General features: G+C 43.6%; 3 protein-coding genes across 3 annotated transcripts; 2 read left to right on the top strand and 1 right to left on the bottom strand.

The window, feature by feature from the left end:
• The first annotated feature begins 1,484 nt into the window (after window positions 1–1,484).
• On the top strand, window positions 1,485–5,109 carry LOC120682934 (U6 snRNA-associated Sm-like protein LSm6). Its single transcript, XM_039964945.1, has 3 exons — window positions 1,485–1,682; window positions 4,527–4,640; window positions 4,767–5,109. The coding sequence occupies exons 1-3, from the start codon at window positions 1,550–1,552 to the stop codon at window positions 4,811–4,813; spliced, it is 294 nt and encodes a 97-aa protein (XP_039820879.1). The 5' UTR covers window positions 1,485–1,549; the 3' UTR covers window positions 4,814–5,109.
• A 2,746-nt stretch (window positions 5,110–7,855) lies between these two features.
• On the top strand, window positions 7,856–9,423 carry LOC120681070 (putative E3 ubiquitin-protein ligase LIN-2). The gene is made up of 3 exons (XM_039962614.1): window positions 7,856–8,987; window positions 9,101–9,211; window positions 9,310–9,423. The coding sequence occupies exons 1-3, from the start codon at window positions 8,898–8,900 to the stop codon at window positions 9,421–9,423; spliced, it is 315 nt and encodes a 104-aa protein (XP_039818548.1). The 5' UTR covers window positions 7,856–8,897.
• A 3,079-nt stretch (window positions 9,424–12,502) lies between these two features.
• Window positions 12,503–16,530, bottom strand: LOC120680613. The gene is made up of 2 exons (XM_039962113.1): window positions 16,281–16,530; window positions 12,503–15,447 (listed from the first exon to the last, which is right to left on the bottom strand). Exon 2 carries the CDS (start codon window positions 15,306–15,308, stop codon window positions 13,101–13,103), a length of 2,208 nt encoding a protein of 735 aa, XP_039818047.1. The 5' UTR covers window positions 15,309–15,447; window positions 16,281–16,530; the 3' UTR covers window positions 12,503–13,100.

The following is a 16,530-nucleotide window of genomic DNA, read 5'->3' as shown; positions in this document are numbered from 1 at the left end:
CTTATTGTGCCAAGTCATAAATAGAAACCATCAATTATCATTGTATGAACTCTTGTTTCTGTTTTTCTTCACAATTTGCTTGACATTCATCAATACTTCCCTTTTATTTGATTCCACATTACATGCGCCAATAATGTAAATTCTTTTACAAATAAATTCCTTCTCATGATATCTTCAACAAATATATTAGTTCTTTAACCATGTTGTCATCCAACTCACAAAACCCATTAGGAGTCTAGATGCACTTTCAAAAACTTTCTTCAATGCTAATTAATTCAATCAAATACATTTTTGCTGAGATCTAATTATAAGAAAAATAAAACTTACATGTTGATAACATGATAGAAAAAAGAATAATTAAAACATGGAAGAAAAGGAATAAAAAAGAAAATATAAAAAAAGTTAAGAAAAAGAGAAATAAAAAAGGAAACGTTGTATCAAAAGTATTAGAATAAAAATGAAAAAAAAGGAAAAAAGAAGAAGCGGGAAGGAAAGGAAAAAACAAAAGAATAGAAAAAGAAAAAAACACTGCCGGTGCTTCCAACCGTGGCGGTACAGCATGTTTCTTCTGTAAAGATGCAGCCTCCATCTTATTTTTACTGCACTTACGTCAAAGAAAAAAAAATAGATTGAGGACTGAGTTTAGCTCAGTTGGCTCGCTCGCCAGGTGCGCGAGCGGCCGGGCGTGAGTTCGATCCCTGGGATTGACACCCGCGTGCCTCACGGGGTTTTTCCCCGGTTGCTGCCGGGACATTTCCCGGTTTAGGTTAGGGGTACACACGCGTGCGCGTTCAGTGGTACTGCACGTTTCCCGTGCACTGGAAGTCTGGTGCTTCCCAATCCTCCTCTAGTGTGTGTAAGGACACGCACGTGTGCGTGTGGTGTGCGTGGGTGTGTGGGCGTGTGGCGTCCTTCTTGTACCCTCTCAAAAAAAAAGAAAAAAAATAGATTGTTGGTCCGAATCAATTATGGGCTGACCTGTAAAAAATACTTCAGGTGATGGGTGTTTTATAGTCGTGGTTACCAATTTAGCTCTTTAACAAATTTGTGTTATCATTTTTTGTTTACAAATTTTATATTATTTGTGTTGGAATTTATGGACTTGGTCTATTTAACTTTATTTACAATTAAAAAATTTAAAGCCCACTAATAAATCAAGTGCTTAATTCCGTATTGGTATTTGAGGAGAATCTCGAGTTCTCGACCGACTTAAATGGTGGACTTAGTGTACACTGCACCCTGAAGATCCTTCTCGGGATAGTAGCCAACCAGTGGCAAATATTTATTTAATTTATGTAAATATGTTTTTTAAAAACAAAACTTCGTTCATAGAAATATGTTTTTTTAAAAACAAAAGTAACATAGAAACAGGATAGGACAAAAGTAGTAGGAGTCAGTTCCAGGCCCATTCTACAGTCGTCCAAGCTTTTCGTTGAGACGACAGGCCCATGTTTCTTTTAAGTACGAGCCGAGGCCGGAACCAGGCCCAGCACCAAAACCCACCGAACGAACCCCCTGCAGATTCGTCGTACCCACCAACACGAGAGACATGAGCACCGGCGGCGCGGACAAGCCCAGCGGCGGCGGCGGCGGCGGCGCGGTGAAGACGCCGTCCGACTTCCTCAAGTCCATCCGTGGCCGCCCCGTCGTCGTCAAGCTCAACTCCGGCGTAGACTACAGAGGTATCGCTCTTTCTCTCGCAGTCTCGCGCGCGTTTCTACACAGTGCGCCCAAACCCTAGCAAGAGCTGGTAGATCTGAAAACATAGTATTATCCTTTTAGACAATGGAAAACATAGTATTATTGGGGGCTTAGCAGGTAGGCGCTAGCTGATTCCCCCAATTTGGGGCGTCGGTACGGTAAAACCCGGGGTAACTGAAAACTCCACGAGTATATACAGTACCCCCGTGAGGCAAATAATTCTCGACTTCTCGAGTGTCTAGTTGATGAAGTCTATGGATACCCTTCTAAGTTTTTTTTTTCTGTGCTCTGGATCAATAATCATGGGATTGCTGTATGAGTACGTTTATTATCTTTGTGAACTTCAAGCTTCACAAACGAAGGAGCACATTAGCACAGTGTTACAATTGTAGAACTAATGTGCCATGTAGAATCAACCAAATGGCATTTAGGTTTAGCTAGTTAGTAGTTACAGTCATTGTGGTTACAAAGTGCCAAACTATTATGAAGTGTCGAAGTTTCCACCTTTTTGGCACAACTCCAGCTCTTATATCGTTGCAAGGTGCAGGATATGGACCTAGTATAATAAAATAAAATGGTTTAAGCATATGCATTTAGTCCTGAATATTAACAAAGTTGCTCAATCAAATGCCTTCAGTGTGCCCCCACCTCCAGCTCCAAGAACCTCTGGAGCTAGGGGTTGTAGTGTGATTTGAGGAAACAGAAAAGTAAGTCTAGCTACATTAGAAGAACAAAAACTTGGTTCCTTGTCTGCAATGGAGTTGTCTGTTGGGTATAAAAAAAGCATGGTGTCCACAAGCTATCTCAGCTCTTGCTTGAGTCTAAACAAATACAGTCAAGCTTGACCCATTCGTTACACCATACTTCTGTATTCTAATGATTTGATGGTCTACTACTCAGTTCTTTGGCACAATGGTCTAAAGCCATTGTGTTTTTGACTTTCCAAACCCAAAGCATCCAAGACTCAACATGCAAACCCATTCACAATCATTAACCACAATTAGTGATAGACTAAGTCTAAGCTGTGGCAAGCCAGGAGCTGCTCTTTTCGATTTTTGAAACAATTGTTACCAGAATGCTGTACATTTTGACACTCATGCATCTTGGTAATCTATTTGAATATATTCACTATACATACAACTTAAGGATCTAACTTGCAATACTGTTGCACATTGCACGAATGGACTTTATAAGCAGGCAATCCTCTCTGGTTTGGCTGGCTCATATCGTGTGGATCAGATGGTTGGGGTATAATGACCAAGTCTTCATGTAGATGTAGGCATGGCCTTCATGCATGTTTCATCCTGCTAACCCCGCATGTGCTTACTTAAAGAAAAAAAGAATCCTAGGATTGAATGCCACTCATATTACAACATATGTCAATGGAAAGAACGAGCATGTTTGTAGCCTTAGTGAGATTCACTTCCATCATAGAAATTCTCCATTGTTGGTACTTCCAAAGCTGCATATTCAATTGTGTGGATTCAAGAATTTAGTGTATCTTTTGATGAATGCATGTTATGTGTGGTATACAAAAAATTAGTGGAGAATAAAATTCTTATTGACCTCGTCGTTTTCCATTGCTTGACAAGCATCAAATGTGCGCAGAAAGCAAATACGCCATTATCCCATGTTGTTGGCTCATTTCCCATTTGGTTCAATGTGAATTTTTGTCTAACACAGTTCTTGTAGGAAAACGAAGTGTTGTATCGGCTACATCACTTGACAGATTTAAAAAAGAAGTGTTGTATCAGCTACCTTACTTGACTGATTCAAAAAAAGTGTCGTATTGGCTACTTCACTTGACAGATTAAAATAAGTTTTTAATTAAATAAATTGGTAACATTATATTTACGAAACTGCCCCCATTAGAGGAGCAATGTCATCATTTAGTTGGCACAAAAATGAACTATAAGGCTATAACGTGATTCCATTTGGAGAAAAAAAGATGCCTATGCTTACATCCAGTGGCAGTCTCCTGGAAGCAGTATGTTGCCCTGTAACTTCAGCTGACTATTTATCGATACATGCATGTAGTGAGTAAGTTGCATATAATCTGTGATATGACATTAAATTGGATCTGGCACCTGGTCTGGGACTGTTAGCATTTGGAACTTATGAACCATTCTGTAGAAACTAGAATAAGACACGTACTTTAGTTTGCATAGAGTCTGCAAAAGTGCTGCTATTTATCAGTAGGAGTGTGTGAGTTATATAAACTGATATGAACTGCAAAAAATGAGAATCAAAGTGATAGGTAAAGTTTTTGGATACCCTTACTTGCTCTGCTTTTATTCTTAAACCTAATAAGCTTCTTTGACAGCTTATATGCTGTTTTCAGGTCTCATTTCTCACCAAATGATTTGTTTGTGACTACACACTTTGCAGTGTGCAACCATAGATTTTATGAATTTTTGGACACTGCAAAACTTGTCACACACTAGTCTATCTTATAGATTTCATGCATATAGCAAACTACACCTTGCAAACCATTTTCTCTGTTCTATTTCTGGACAGACTACAAACATCACTGTTGCATTTTATATTCCTGTGTTTTGCCCTTGCTTGGCTGTAAAAAGAGTTGTGTTTCATACATGTTTCCATTATATCTATCCTAAAGTCATTTTATTTCATACATTTGGCCCCAAACTTGTCTTTGCTCGATGATAATAAATGTGCATGGTAGCTCTGAATGATATCAAATGCTGATAACAAAAATTAGCATTTCATGATTCTAGATGTCACGCCATGGTTCTTTTTAGTCCAGCTGATTTATTGCCAGTTTCACTAATTTTGTTTTTTCTCCAAACTCTTCTGATGATCAGGTATTCTCGCTTGCCTTGATGGTTATATGAACATCGCGATGGAGCAGACCGAGGAGTATGTAAATGGTCAGCTGAAGAACAAGTATGGCGACGCCTTCATAAGAGGCAACAATGGTACGTCCTGGATTTCAAAATTCATTTCTCTGTTGTGTCTTCTCCCATGAGTATCATTTCACCGTCCCCACCCATTTTACAGTCTGCTTATGCGTATGTATCCTGACACTTGTTGCCTGAATGCAGTTTTATACATCAGCACGTCGAAGCGGACACTCACCGATGGCGCGTAGGGCTGAGTGGAGCCCTCCCTTTTCTGTCGTGTAACTCCCAAGCCATTAACTTGGTTGCACTCTGACTCGATGCTTCTTTTCAATCTCTGTACTTGCTGTCTGGAGGAAGTCTGGGAAAGGGAAGATGTATCAGATGCTATTCTTGATGTAACTGGCATTTTGCTTCCCCGTATCAGCTTTTAGGATATGGATAAGATTTGTGTTTGCTGGTCGTTGCTTTGCGCCAGTGTTGTTTAGGCGTTAATGGTTTGGATCAACTCTTTTGATTCTGTGATATGTGGTGAGTTTCAAACTCCTGTGGTTGATCCTCTCTACCGGGCGGTCTCGCCGTTCAGTGGCCGTTAAGCAGTACCTGCAGCAGCACCCTTGGCGCTGTGTGGCTGGCTAGCACTTGTTAAACAATTATGGAAAAAATCCTTCCGACCTCCCTCAATTATTGTCATTATTTGATTTAGCTCCTTCAACTAGAAAACAGGATATTTGTGTCATTATTTGATTTAGCTCCTTCAACTAGAAAACTGAATATTTGTGCTCCTTGACCTATTAAGACCGGTCGATTTACCTCCTAGGCGGTTTTCAAAGCGGTTTTGGCTAATGTGGTGTTGCGCCAGTTGTCCTACGTGGTACTACGTCATCCACGAGAGAGATAAATTGAATTTTCACGATAGTTCGGGGAGGCTCATCAGATTTTATAAAAAATGTGAAAATATTATTTATAAAAATCTAAATACTTTTTCTAGAATAAAAAAGTCATAGATATTTGTTTCCTCATCCCCTGTGCATTGGTACCATGCACTACTATTCACATAAGTTGTAAAATTATATTGGAACCCTACAAAAGCTTCTATTCTTTTCTTCTGTCCCTGTACGTAGAGTAGAGCAGTCACATGTGGTTTTCTGATGGTCGGTGCTCACCTGCGGCCGCGTGGTGGCGCTCGGGCATGCCTGGGCTAGAGCGCACCTATACAGAGGAGAGAGTGGCGTGGCTAGTAGTGGTCTGTGGTCTGCTAGCCATTAGATTAGGCGGCAGGGGCAATCAAGACTCGACAACCATGATGTGGAAACGGACAGTGAGGGGAGGGGCACTGGAACTCGCTCGTTTAGTGCAAAGATTTGTGGATATAAAATTCATCGACGATTGATGGCTATCAAAACAGCCATAGATTAATTAGCCAGTAATTAGATTTAATTAATCATCTTTTAAATTTGCATTCGTATTTTTTGACTTAAAATAAACTTTCTCTGATTTTATAATGTTAAATAATATTTTAGTATTTTAAATGTATATTTATTTTAGAAAAAATATTTCTACAAATTTTTGTAAAGTCTGAGGAACTATTTTAATTTACCTCCCTTGTGACTGACGTGGTGCCACATAGGACAGCTAGAGCAGTGCCACGTAAGCCAAAACCGCTTTGAAAACCATCTAGGAAGGTAAATTGGTCGATTTTAATAGTTCAAGGAGCACAAACATTCGATTTTTTGGTTAAAGGAGATAAATCGAATAATAACAATAGTTGAGGGAGGTGGGAAGGACTTTTTCCAATAATTATTAGTATTATTGAAGGGGCCAGCCTTTCAGCCATGTTTGGGATGCCTGGGCGACCAAGCAGTTAAGAGCAACTCCAGTGAGACTGCTAAATTTGAGTAAGCAAATATCTAATTAGAAGTGGGTAAGCAAATGTCTAATTAGAAGTCCATTTCTAAATTTTGCTCACTCATATATGGACATCCACTCCAGTAGAGTTGAGTAAACAAGCTTTTTTTTAATCTGACAATTGGGCACCATCTGTCATTCTCTTTCCCCTCCCCTGCCCGTCCGAGCCCAGGCGCATGCCTTGCCCCCGCGCCGCCGACGCGCGCGCCACCGCCACCGTCCGCTCGACCCCGCACAGCCCGCCTCCCCTACCGGCGCCACCTCTCCTGCCCGGCGCCACCTCTCCTGCCCGGCGCCACCTGGGCTCCCTGCAGATGGAGACTGAGATCTCCATCCGGGACGCCGCTGGCGACGACGCGCCTGCGCCCGCGTAGGAGCCCGCCGGGCCGCTCCCCAGGGAGGTTGCCAGGGCCAGGTTCGTCGAGCCGCCCGTCGAGAGCCCCAAGCACGAGGCCGCGGCGCTCCGGCTGCAGAAGGTGTACAAGAGCTTCCGCACGCGCCGCCAGCTCGCCGACTGCGCCGTCCTCGTCGAGCAGAGCTGGTGCGTGTGCTCATCAGCTGATTCTTGGGGACGCCTTCGGTTCACAGCGGCATTGCGCGTCGCGTGGTGCTGATTTGTTTTTGTTTGCCATGATCGGACAGGTGGAAGTTGCTCGATTTCGCGCTACTCAAGCGCAGCTCTGTGTCCTTCTTCGACATCGAGAAGCAGGAGACCGCCATGTCCAAGTGGTCAAGAACAAGAACGCGAGACGCCAAGGTACAAATTTAGCTGTTTTTCCCCTTTCTGGCTGGTTTTGTCATCTAATCGTTCTGAGATGAGAGGACTGGAGTAAAATTTATGTGCCCATTTCAGGTTGGAAAGGGATTGCTCAAGGATGACAAGGCTCAGAAGTTCGCATTGCAGCACTGGCTCGAAGCAGTGAGTGTTGATTGAACATCTTTCTGACCTTTTTATAATGAAATGATGACCTTGTACATTTCTGTTGGGGAGCTTGAAATCGCTTGAAGCAGAATGTCTCCGGATCAGTGCAGCAGCTGCTTTCTAGGTAGTTCAATAGGCAGATTTCCATCAGAGTTGGAGAAAAAGTAACAACTGAATCACTTAATCTCCTGAATATTTTGAGATTTTGTTTGAACAGGTTGGTGGCTGGACTCAAGGGTACAAGGGTACAACCGTACAAGGGACTCTGAGTGATGCTAACAGGTTGTTATATAGCTGATCTATACTATAAAAGTTTCAGTGGAAAAGATAAGCCAAAGATGTACTCCTGAATATTGCTAACTGTTTTAAGCAAGTCACTACATTTGCTTGTTCGTTAGCAAAGCATAGGAAGTCAAACACCCTAGAAGCCAAAGATGTACTCCCTCATGCAGGTGATCCCATTTTGTTTTATCTTCTAGACTATATGTGATGTCCTTTCAGGTAACATTTAAAATGTCGTTCTGTATAACTTAAGAGTTCTCCATTGCAGAAAGAAGCTGGAATATCACCTTGCCAGGCTTCAGCGGGGATGAAATCAAGAAATTTTGGTTTGGTTTTCTGTCATTCTGCATGATCATGAGCAGAAATTTTGCAGAACAAGAATGTTGTCATTGCAACCAAGAAGGATCGTGGTTCCAGGTGGTTAAAATAGATAGGAATAGATAACCTGGGGTGTTCCCAGAATTCAGTGTATGTAACCTGGGGTCTTTTTGACCTCATCTGGGTGACAATAGGCACCACCAATCTTCTTGTGCTGTACTCTCAGCTTTTGAGAATGTAACCTGGGGTCCTTTTGACCTCATCACTGTACACTGTTCTTGATCTGTATAAAAAAATGGTGGGTCTTTTTTGACCTCATTACTCCTACATGTCATCAGTGGAATACCTACATGTTACAAAACTTCTGTGCACTGACCAGTTGGAGACAGATTCAAACATTCATCATTATGTTTGCAGTAAACAGGTTACAAAGCTTCATATTGCCAAAAGTTGCAGACCCAATGAGCTCACACAAAAATAAACACTGTTAACACAAAAATAAATCAACCAGTACCCTTCATAAATTAACACTGTTCATAGTTGCCGTATCTGACACAACGAGTTTCTGATAGACAGCCAATGCTCCAAGTTCAGCAGCATCCAAAATTCAGAAAATATATGCGCTGAACACCACCATATGATTATCCTCACATTGCATTAAAACCCAGCCTTAGAACATGACCAGAGTCTTGATGAGCTAAAAATTAAACTAGACAATCCTGCATCTACAGCGAAGCACATCAGGGTGACAATCCCAACAAGCCTACACCCGTAATGACAATCCGTATGCTTCTTGCAGGAGATGGCGTCATTTAGGACACGAAGCACTAAATTCAGAGTATGACCCGTGGCCCTGTCTGGTGCTGGTGCAGGTGTGGCAGTTCCGGGATGGCGTCCTCCGGTGCATGGAGATCCCTGACACGAGAGACCCGGTGCAGAACCTTGCCGTCGCCAACGCCATGGCCTGCTTCGTGCCACAAGGCGCATGCGTTAAGGTGATCCACAAGATCCTTCAGTAGTGGCTGCTAGCTGCTGCCTCTCTAGAACATGGAAACATATTCAGGGCTTTAGAATGTTGAACGTTCTGCGCTTTGTTGTGCCCTTCCAGGTGCTCAGCTGGAACGGCAGCTCCAAGCTCCTGAATCCCGGCAAGTACGTGAGGTCCATGGCGCTGGTGCACGGCAAGCTTTTCTGCGGCTGCAACGACAGCAGCATTCAGGTATCTGCTGCTGAAATGTGAAATCTTCAGAAACAACATTCTATCTACTACAGGCATGGATGGCATTGACTGAATCTGAATGTGATCTATGACGACAGGAAATCGACCTGGCGAGTGGCACGCTGGGCGTAATCCAGTCCGGCAACAAGAGGATTCTCGGCAAGGCGGGGGGCCAAGTTCTTCTAGCGGGGGCGTCGAATCGCGTCTCCTGAATGATGCTGTGATCTATTCTGATGATGCTGTGACTTACATTAGAATATCTCATGTATATAACTTTTGTGGAAAGTGAACTTCAGTTGAAATGCTAACAGTTTATTCAAATTTGGCATTCAGGCCAGGGCGGAGAGCGGTAGTAATACCATCCTATGATCCACTGTCCATACATTGCAACTAGCATGCGTGCAGACCACCAAATATGGAAACCTCAGTTCACCTCACGGGCTCACCCTTCACAGTTGGGCCAAGTGTGCCAATCACAGGACCAACAACACTTGCACCGCGAACGCGCGAGTGGCGCGGTGGCGGCGGCTCCGGTTGGGGAGCGCACCACCCGGGTTCGACTCCCTTATGGAGCCACCGGGTGTGTCGCACTTGGGGGTTTATTCCCCGTATTTATTTCCTGTAGGTCCTGGACATCTCGCGTGGCGGTTCAAAGAGATTACGACGTGCCTGTCCTCTGCAAGGCTCTGTGCAGCTTTGGTGATCTCCGGAAGGACGATGGTTGTGTATAGGTTGTAGGCTCTATGGGTGTGCGTGTGTGTGGCGGCTCAAAAAGATTACGACGTGCCCCTCCTCTACAAGGCTCTGTGCTTCTTTGGTGATCTCCAGAAGAACGATGATTGTGTATAGGTTGTAGGCTCTATGGGTGTGCGTGTGTGTGGTGTGAGTGTGTTGTGTTGAGTTCAGATAAACTACAATTTGTATACTTATAGTCTAGGCTCAAAAAAAAAACAACACTTACACCACCCACCATTGTGCCAAGCAAATTTGACACACCCCTGTTTTAGTTCTCAAAAATTTTCCTACAATATTCATCACATCGAATCTTTGGACATATGCATGGAGCATTAAATATAGTTAAAAAAATAACAAACTACACAGTTTAACGGTAAATGATGAGACAAATTTTTTAAGTCTAATTAATTCATGATTGAATATTAATTATCAAATAACAACGAAAGTGCTACAGTACCAAAATCCAAAAAATTTCGCAACCTAAACACACCCAGCCCTTCTTGCATGGCCCAACTAGTTAGGTTCGAACTAGCGTAAACATGTATCTCCCTTCCTGTCGCCGTGTTTTCTGTTGCAAATGGAGCACACTCAGTTGATTGATTCATATGGTAAAACCTATGGGCTCATCTTTTAGTCTTTGACTGAGCATAGATACTCATAGCTTTAGCTAATTATTTTCAATGGTATAGCGTGTATCTAAAAATAATACAAGTCCCCATTGCTAATTATACAAGTGATTCTAAAAATAATAAAAAAGACTACCGCTTGGATGTGGACTTCCAGTCCCCATTGCTAGTGATGATAAAAAGATACGGACAAATATATACATATATGAATATGGATATTTATTTTACTCTGATTCGATGTCAAATGTGTCTAATATTAATGTCTATTCTATTCGCACATCATGTATTTCACTTAGGTATCGAATACAGATGTGGTACAGATATTGAATATCCGAAACGGATACGGCTATTCCATTTAACCTCTAAATCCCTTCAGTCGGATGGATAGACAGATAATATCCATACCAATTGCACCCCTAAGGCCCTAACCATTGCCGAAGGACGAGCACAGCGGGATGAGGTGCCGAAAGTGGCCTTGGAGAGTGCTGGTTGCCTCACCGTGGTGCTCTCTCATCAATCATCATCCAGTCTCAAGTCACGCTGCTTCTCTCAATCTCGTACAGCACCTCTGTCCGCACAAAGGGACACACTTCCTATCCTTCCTTTTTGTTTCCTTTTTCATTTTTGTTTCATAAAGAGAGAATGGAGAATTTTTTTTTGAATTAGAAAAATGGAGACTTTATCAATGCATGCTGATGGGGATTTATCCGGGGCCACTATTTTTATGTTCATCTGCTAAATATTTGTGGCCACAATCAGGTCTCGAGGGAGGGGCATACGGATAAGACCGACCATTAGTGTTTCCAGCGATGCGTGCCACTGATCGTTCCTGTTGTTGTTGTTGTAGTACTAATGTACTACCTCCTCCGAATTCATAAGGCTATGTCCAACGGTGCCCTGTAAGGCTCCCTCCCCCGCACGTACGGGGAGCTTTGGGGGGAGGAAGCCCTCCAACGGCTCCCCCATGGCTCCCCTGTATATTGGAGGGAGTTGAAACTCCCCCAACGTATGGGGGGAGTTGAAACTCCCCCTATATCTCTAATCACATCGTTTCTTTACGATATTAATTCCGTTTGAGCCCCGTAACACGATAATAATGTGTATTATGACAGTATAAATACTGTATGTTTTTTTTAAATTCAAAAACGTTAAATAAATAGTTAGTTAATGAGTGATAGTATATAGGGGGAATAGATATGAGGGGAATGGTTGGAGAGAAAGAGTTATAGGGGGAGGAATCTTTTGGAGGGAGGTAGTAAAATATAGTAAATAGTACGTTTGGGGGGAGTTGGATGGGGGGAATGGTTGGAGAAAGCCTAAGCCTCAGCAAGCTTCTGTACCGTCGGCTGGATTTAGAGCTTGTTTGTTTCGAAATATCAAATAAAATCTATTTATAATTTTTTTTTGTATAGGTGGGTGCTAATTTGTGAGATGAATTTAATGAGCCTAATTAATTCATGATTTGCTACAGTAATGCTAAAATAACCATCCGCTAATTATAAATTAATATACATCATTATATTCATCTCGCAATTTAGCCCTAAGATTTGTAATTAACTTTGTAATTAGACTTCATTTAATACTTTAAATACCAAAATTCTCTTTGATATGACATAGTCTAAAATTTAACCATCCAAACAACCCCTTATTAGAGACAATGCATATGCATCAGTTTATTCATGCCCGATCCTGTTTTCTTTTCCCTGTCCTCTCGCACCTTTTTGGTTTGCCACCACCAAATGAACAACAGAAATCGGATTGTGCTGAACAGTGAGTACGTACTTGGATATTTGCTGCAGCACATTATGCCAGGAGCTTACTACATGACTGGATTCAGCATGTGCATCGGCAGAAATATCTCATCTCTGAATGAACCAACCAAACGATCAAATTCAAGTAATTCAGGTATGCAGCCAAACCAAACAGTACAAGGTGAAAGGCAGAAGCATCCACCACTAGATATAGCACTAAATTTTCCGAATCGCTTACCCGAGTTCAATCAGAGTCTACAATTATCAGGTCCAACATCATGACGATGAATTACTATAAGATTAAAGGGAATACAACATCATAAGTAAAACACGTACACGAATGCGGGGTACATGGGCAAGCCTAGCAGCTCTTTCCCTCAAGACTCAAACTCGGCTCCGTATGCAGCACATACCGTCGCCTTACAGAGTAACAACACAAACAAGTAACGCCTTCACCGAAGTCATGAGGCTCCTACCTTCTGCCGACTAACCGCCTCACCAATGCTGCAAGAGGCCTCCTCCCAGTGACCATTTAATCTATGTGGCGTTTGTGTAGTGATAAAATCAAATGTCAGAAATGCCTAAGAATTAAAAGGGTCAGAAGTCCGTCACATAAGCTGCTTGTCTTGGCAGTATTGTCCAAGTCACCAGCCAAAAATAAGATGACACAGTAGAGCTGTAGAGACCATCGGGTGCTGGCATGTTGTCACTAATTAAATGTGATCTGACAATTTAGACATCCAGCTAGCTATCTTCAGTTTTCAGAGTTGCCACCACCTATTGAGCAGTCTGCGCCGCTGCATCTTCCTTGACCTCTGTAATAACCTTAAGAAGATCAACCGGAGTAGCAGCAGGATCCAGCTCATGACAACCTTTCGGGGCATTGTTGCCCTCGTCACCGGTCAGAAGACGAGAAGGAACTCGATGTGAGAACCGGAACAGCTCTTCCTTCGGTATCCTCCTGACCTCCTTGGGATCCACGTGTCTATGGAAGACAGCTTTGAAACCGGCAACTTTCAGCAATGGGATGACAGTAAGCCCTTGCTCTTCGGTGAAATCATCAATCACCTCTACTATCTCATACTTATATATCACATCATCAGGTGTAAGCTCATTCCAATCACGAGACCAGTTCCGGTACAAAGCCCATGTATCCCCTTTCTGAGGAACAATCCTGATTATCCCACGGGGACCTTTAGTCCAGTTGACTTTGTGTGAAAATATGTTGACTGTTTCAGTGATTTGATATCGACCGACCCTGAAATCACCACATGTCTTTTGGAAACCAGAGGCAACCCAGTTTATAGGTGCCAGTTCAATATTGGACTTGGAGTTGAGAAAACTCATGCGGATCCTGAAAGGCTTCATTGAAAGAACTTTCTGAACCATTACATATAGACGAGGCATGCCATCCTCGCTGTCATATGTAGCCCATACTTGATCACTATCAAAAGCTCTTTCTGTTCGATCTTTGTCAAAATCATGGAAGTCGGGGTCCGGGACATCAATGGACACAGGCACACGCCTCTGCTCTGGATTAGTGTCATCCGTACTGGGCACTTGGGTGTCAACACTTCTCGAGTTGCATAGCTTGACTCCCTTGCCAGGTTTGTCAGAGAGGGCACCGTTGAGCTTAATGTTGTTGTCACAAGGATATAGCTTTCCTTCCGATCTTCTTTTCTCTGCAAACCGTGAAGAAGATGAGATGTTCAACTCTTGCAATTTTTCACGGAGAGCTGCCTTGGCTTTCTCAAGAAGTAGACCTCGAGTATCAATCTGGGCAATCTCACCCAGAATATTAGCTCTTCTTCCACTCACTGCAGATCTGAACCTTTCCACCGAAGTACCATTGACCCTTCCCACATCAGCGAGAGCAGCAGCAGGTTCTGTGCTTGCAGCAACTGTTTCTTTGTTATCACCACCATAATCCATTGCAGTGTAACCATCATAATTATGCCTTCTCCGCTTTGAGAAGCGACCACGCCTTGAAGCAGTTTTCTCATGGACATATGTGTTGCCACTTGCAGAATAGTTGTAGCTGTAGCTCTCATCATTCTTTCTTCTCTGTTTCTCTGAGGTCTGTGTACTATAAACATTAGTACCAGCTGCAGAAGCTGTCTTGGAGTAATGATTCCACTGGAAGCTTTGATTGTTGTAGGAATCATAAGTACTATCTTGCTGGTACCCCCCATTTCCTGTTCCTGGGATGCTAGAAGTCCTGCTTGTTGAGCCATATGAGTGCTTGGTGGAATTGTGGTTCTGCTGTGTCTGCTGCTTGGTTGACCAGGAGAATGACGAACTGCTTCCATTGCAAGGGAATCCAGTCTCTACCGCCAAGAATGCATGATGGCAGTTTGGGCACAGTAGGTTATGGTTAAGATAAATTCTTAAATACTCATACTGCATCCGACAGCGGTTGCAAGATGTCCAGAATGTATCAGCCCCAACAGGACGAGTAGTAGCCTCGGCTGCTGCAGCTGCTGCTGCTGTGGCAGCAGCTGCAGCAGCGGCATTCTTTCGAGCTCTCTTGTTTGCCTTCTTATCATAAGTATAGATGCCATTGGTTGCGCTGACAACAGAATGATTTCTCCGCTTCTCATCGTAAAGCATCTTCCTGCCATTATCAGACAACACACCCCATGCCTCAGAGATCAGTTTGAAGGCCTCCTCAGCACCAATTGACTTGTTCTTGTCGGGGTGCAACAGCAGAGCTAGCTTCCGATACTGCTTCTTCACTTCCTCTTCATCTGCAAAGGCACCTAGAGACAATATCCGGTACCAGTCACACTCTCCATCAATCTTGGACTCAGCTGCAAGATGAACTTCTAGTGTGGACACCATCTGAGATATGCCTTCAAGCGACGGGCAGAGAGTCTGAGCCTTGATTGCGTACTTCCGAGCACCCCTGATGTCATGGTCACGGAACTTGTTCTCAGCAACACCTTTGGCTTTCAGGGCCTCATCCATATTGCACTCCTCACTCATCTGCACCTTTGGATTCGATTGTCAAACAGACTAATTTGAGTGGGAGCAACGAACCCCAAGAGCAACAACTGGACAAGAGTTAAGTATGCACAGTTCCTCATTGAACCAAAGAGAGGAATTGAATCTTCATTTCCATGGCCTGCAATGAAGTACAGCCAGCCAGGTTAGAAATCTCGACGGTAGTATCAAAAGGAAAGAGCAATCAACATAACAGCATACTGTACTACGAAACACAACGATCCACTGAACTGATAGCATGTAACGAAGCACTAAAGAGGCCCAAGAAATGAGAGCTACCAAGTTTGAACTAATCATGTCAGGAATTAAAGCAAGTAGAAGCGAGCACTTCGCTTAAACCATACTATCTATAGTCCCAATTCTTGGAGAACTGACATTGCACAGTACGAAGTTCAGCTCAGACAAAACTACTTTGTTTGGAGCATGTACTGAGATCCACTACACCACTAACTTCGAACTCCTCAGGGCCCCAACTGCGCTTCTCACTCTTGATCTGCAGCTGCTATTAGCAGATCAAGAGCAAACACCAAACAAACTACCCCAAAAAGAACTGCCAAGATGATGATTGGGTCTTTCACATCAGCAAACAGAGCTAAAGATCCACGCTTTCTCCATAAAACCGACAGAATCTCGAACCACACCCACAATAACAGCTCAAAACCCCCCAGCGAAATGAACAAACCAAGTCCTCAGGATGGGCCCCCAAACCAGCTCACGAGCACCCACAAACCCATCTCGAATCGAGCCAAGAAACGCCTCGATCAGCGTGATCCGCAGCCTCAAGAAACCAACCCAGCAGCGGCCCCGACCCCGGAGGCCACGAATTGGGAGCTCCCCCGCGGAACCGGGCCCAAACCCTAGGCGGCCGCCAGATCTGCAGCGGCAGGCGGCGGCCGGCGGCGAGACGCACCTCGACCGGAAGCTGACAGCGAGAGGGATCGAGTGGGGACTCACCCGCGCGGGATCGGCTCCGGGAGGCGCGCGAATTCGGGCGGAGCGGCGGCCACGAGCGCCCCCAAAATTGCGAATTTTTTGGGCCCCCGAATTTTATTTCCGGGGAGGAGGAGGAAGCTCGAAAAAACGGAGCTTTTTTAGTCAAAGCCTCCAAAATTTGGCAATACACAATGGCAATGTGCTGAGAAGGGTCATGTAGCAGCAGCAGCTGCAGTAGGAGTAGAAAAAGAGTAGGTCAGGTCATGTGTGT

The sequence above is a fragment of the Panicum virgatum genome, chromosome 7N (genome assembly GCF_016808335.1).
Source record: "Panicum virgatum strain AP13 chromosome 7N, P.virgatum_v5, whole genome shotgun sequence".
Taxonomy (NCBI): domain Eukaryota; kingdom Viridiplantae; phylum Streptophyta; class Magnoliopsida; order Poales; family Poaceae; genus Panicum; species Panicum virgatum.
The sequence above is the reverse complement of the archived record's forward strand: the minus strand, read 5'-3'. Positions and strand labels throughout refer to the sequence as shown.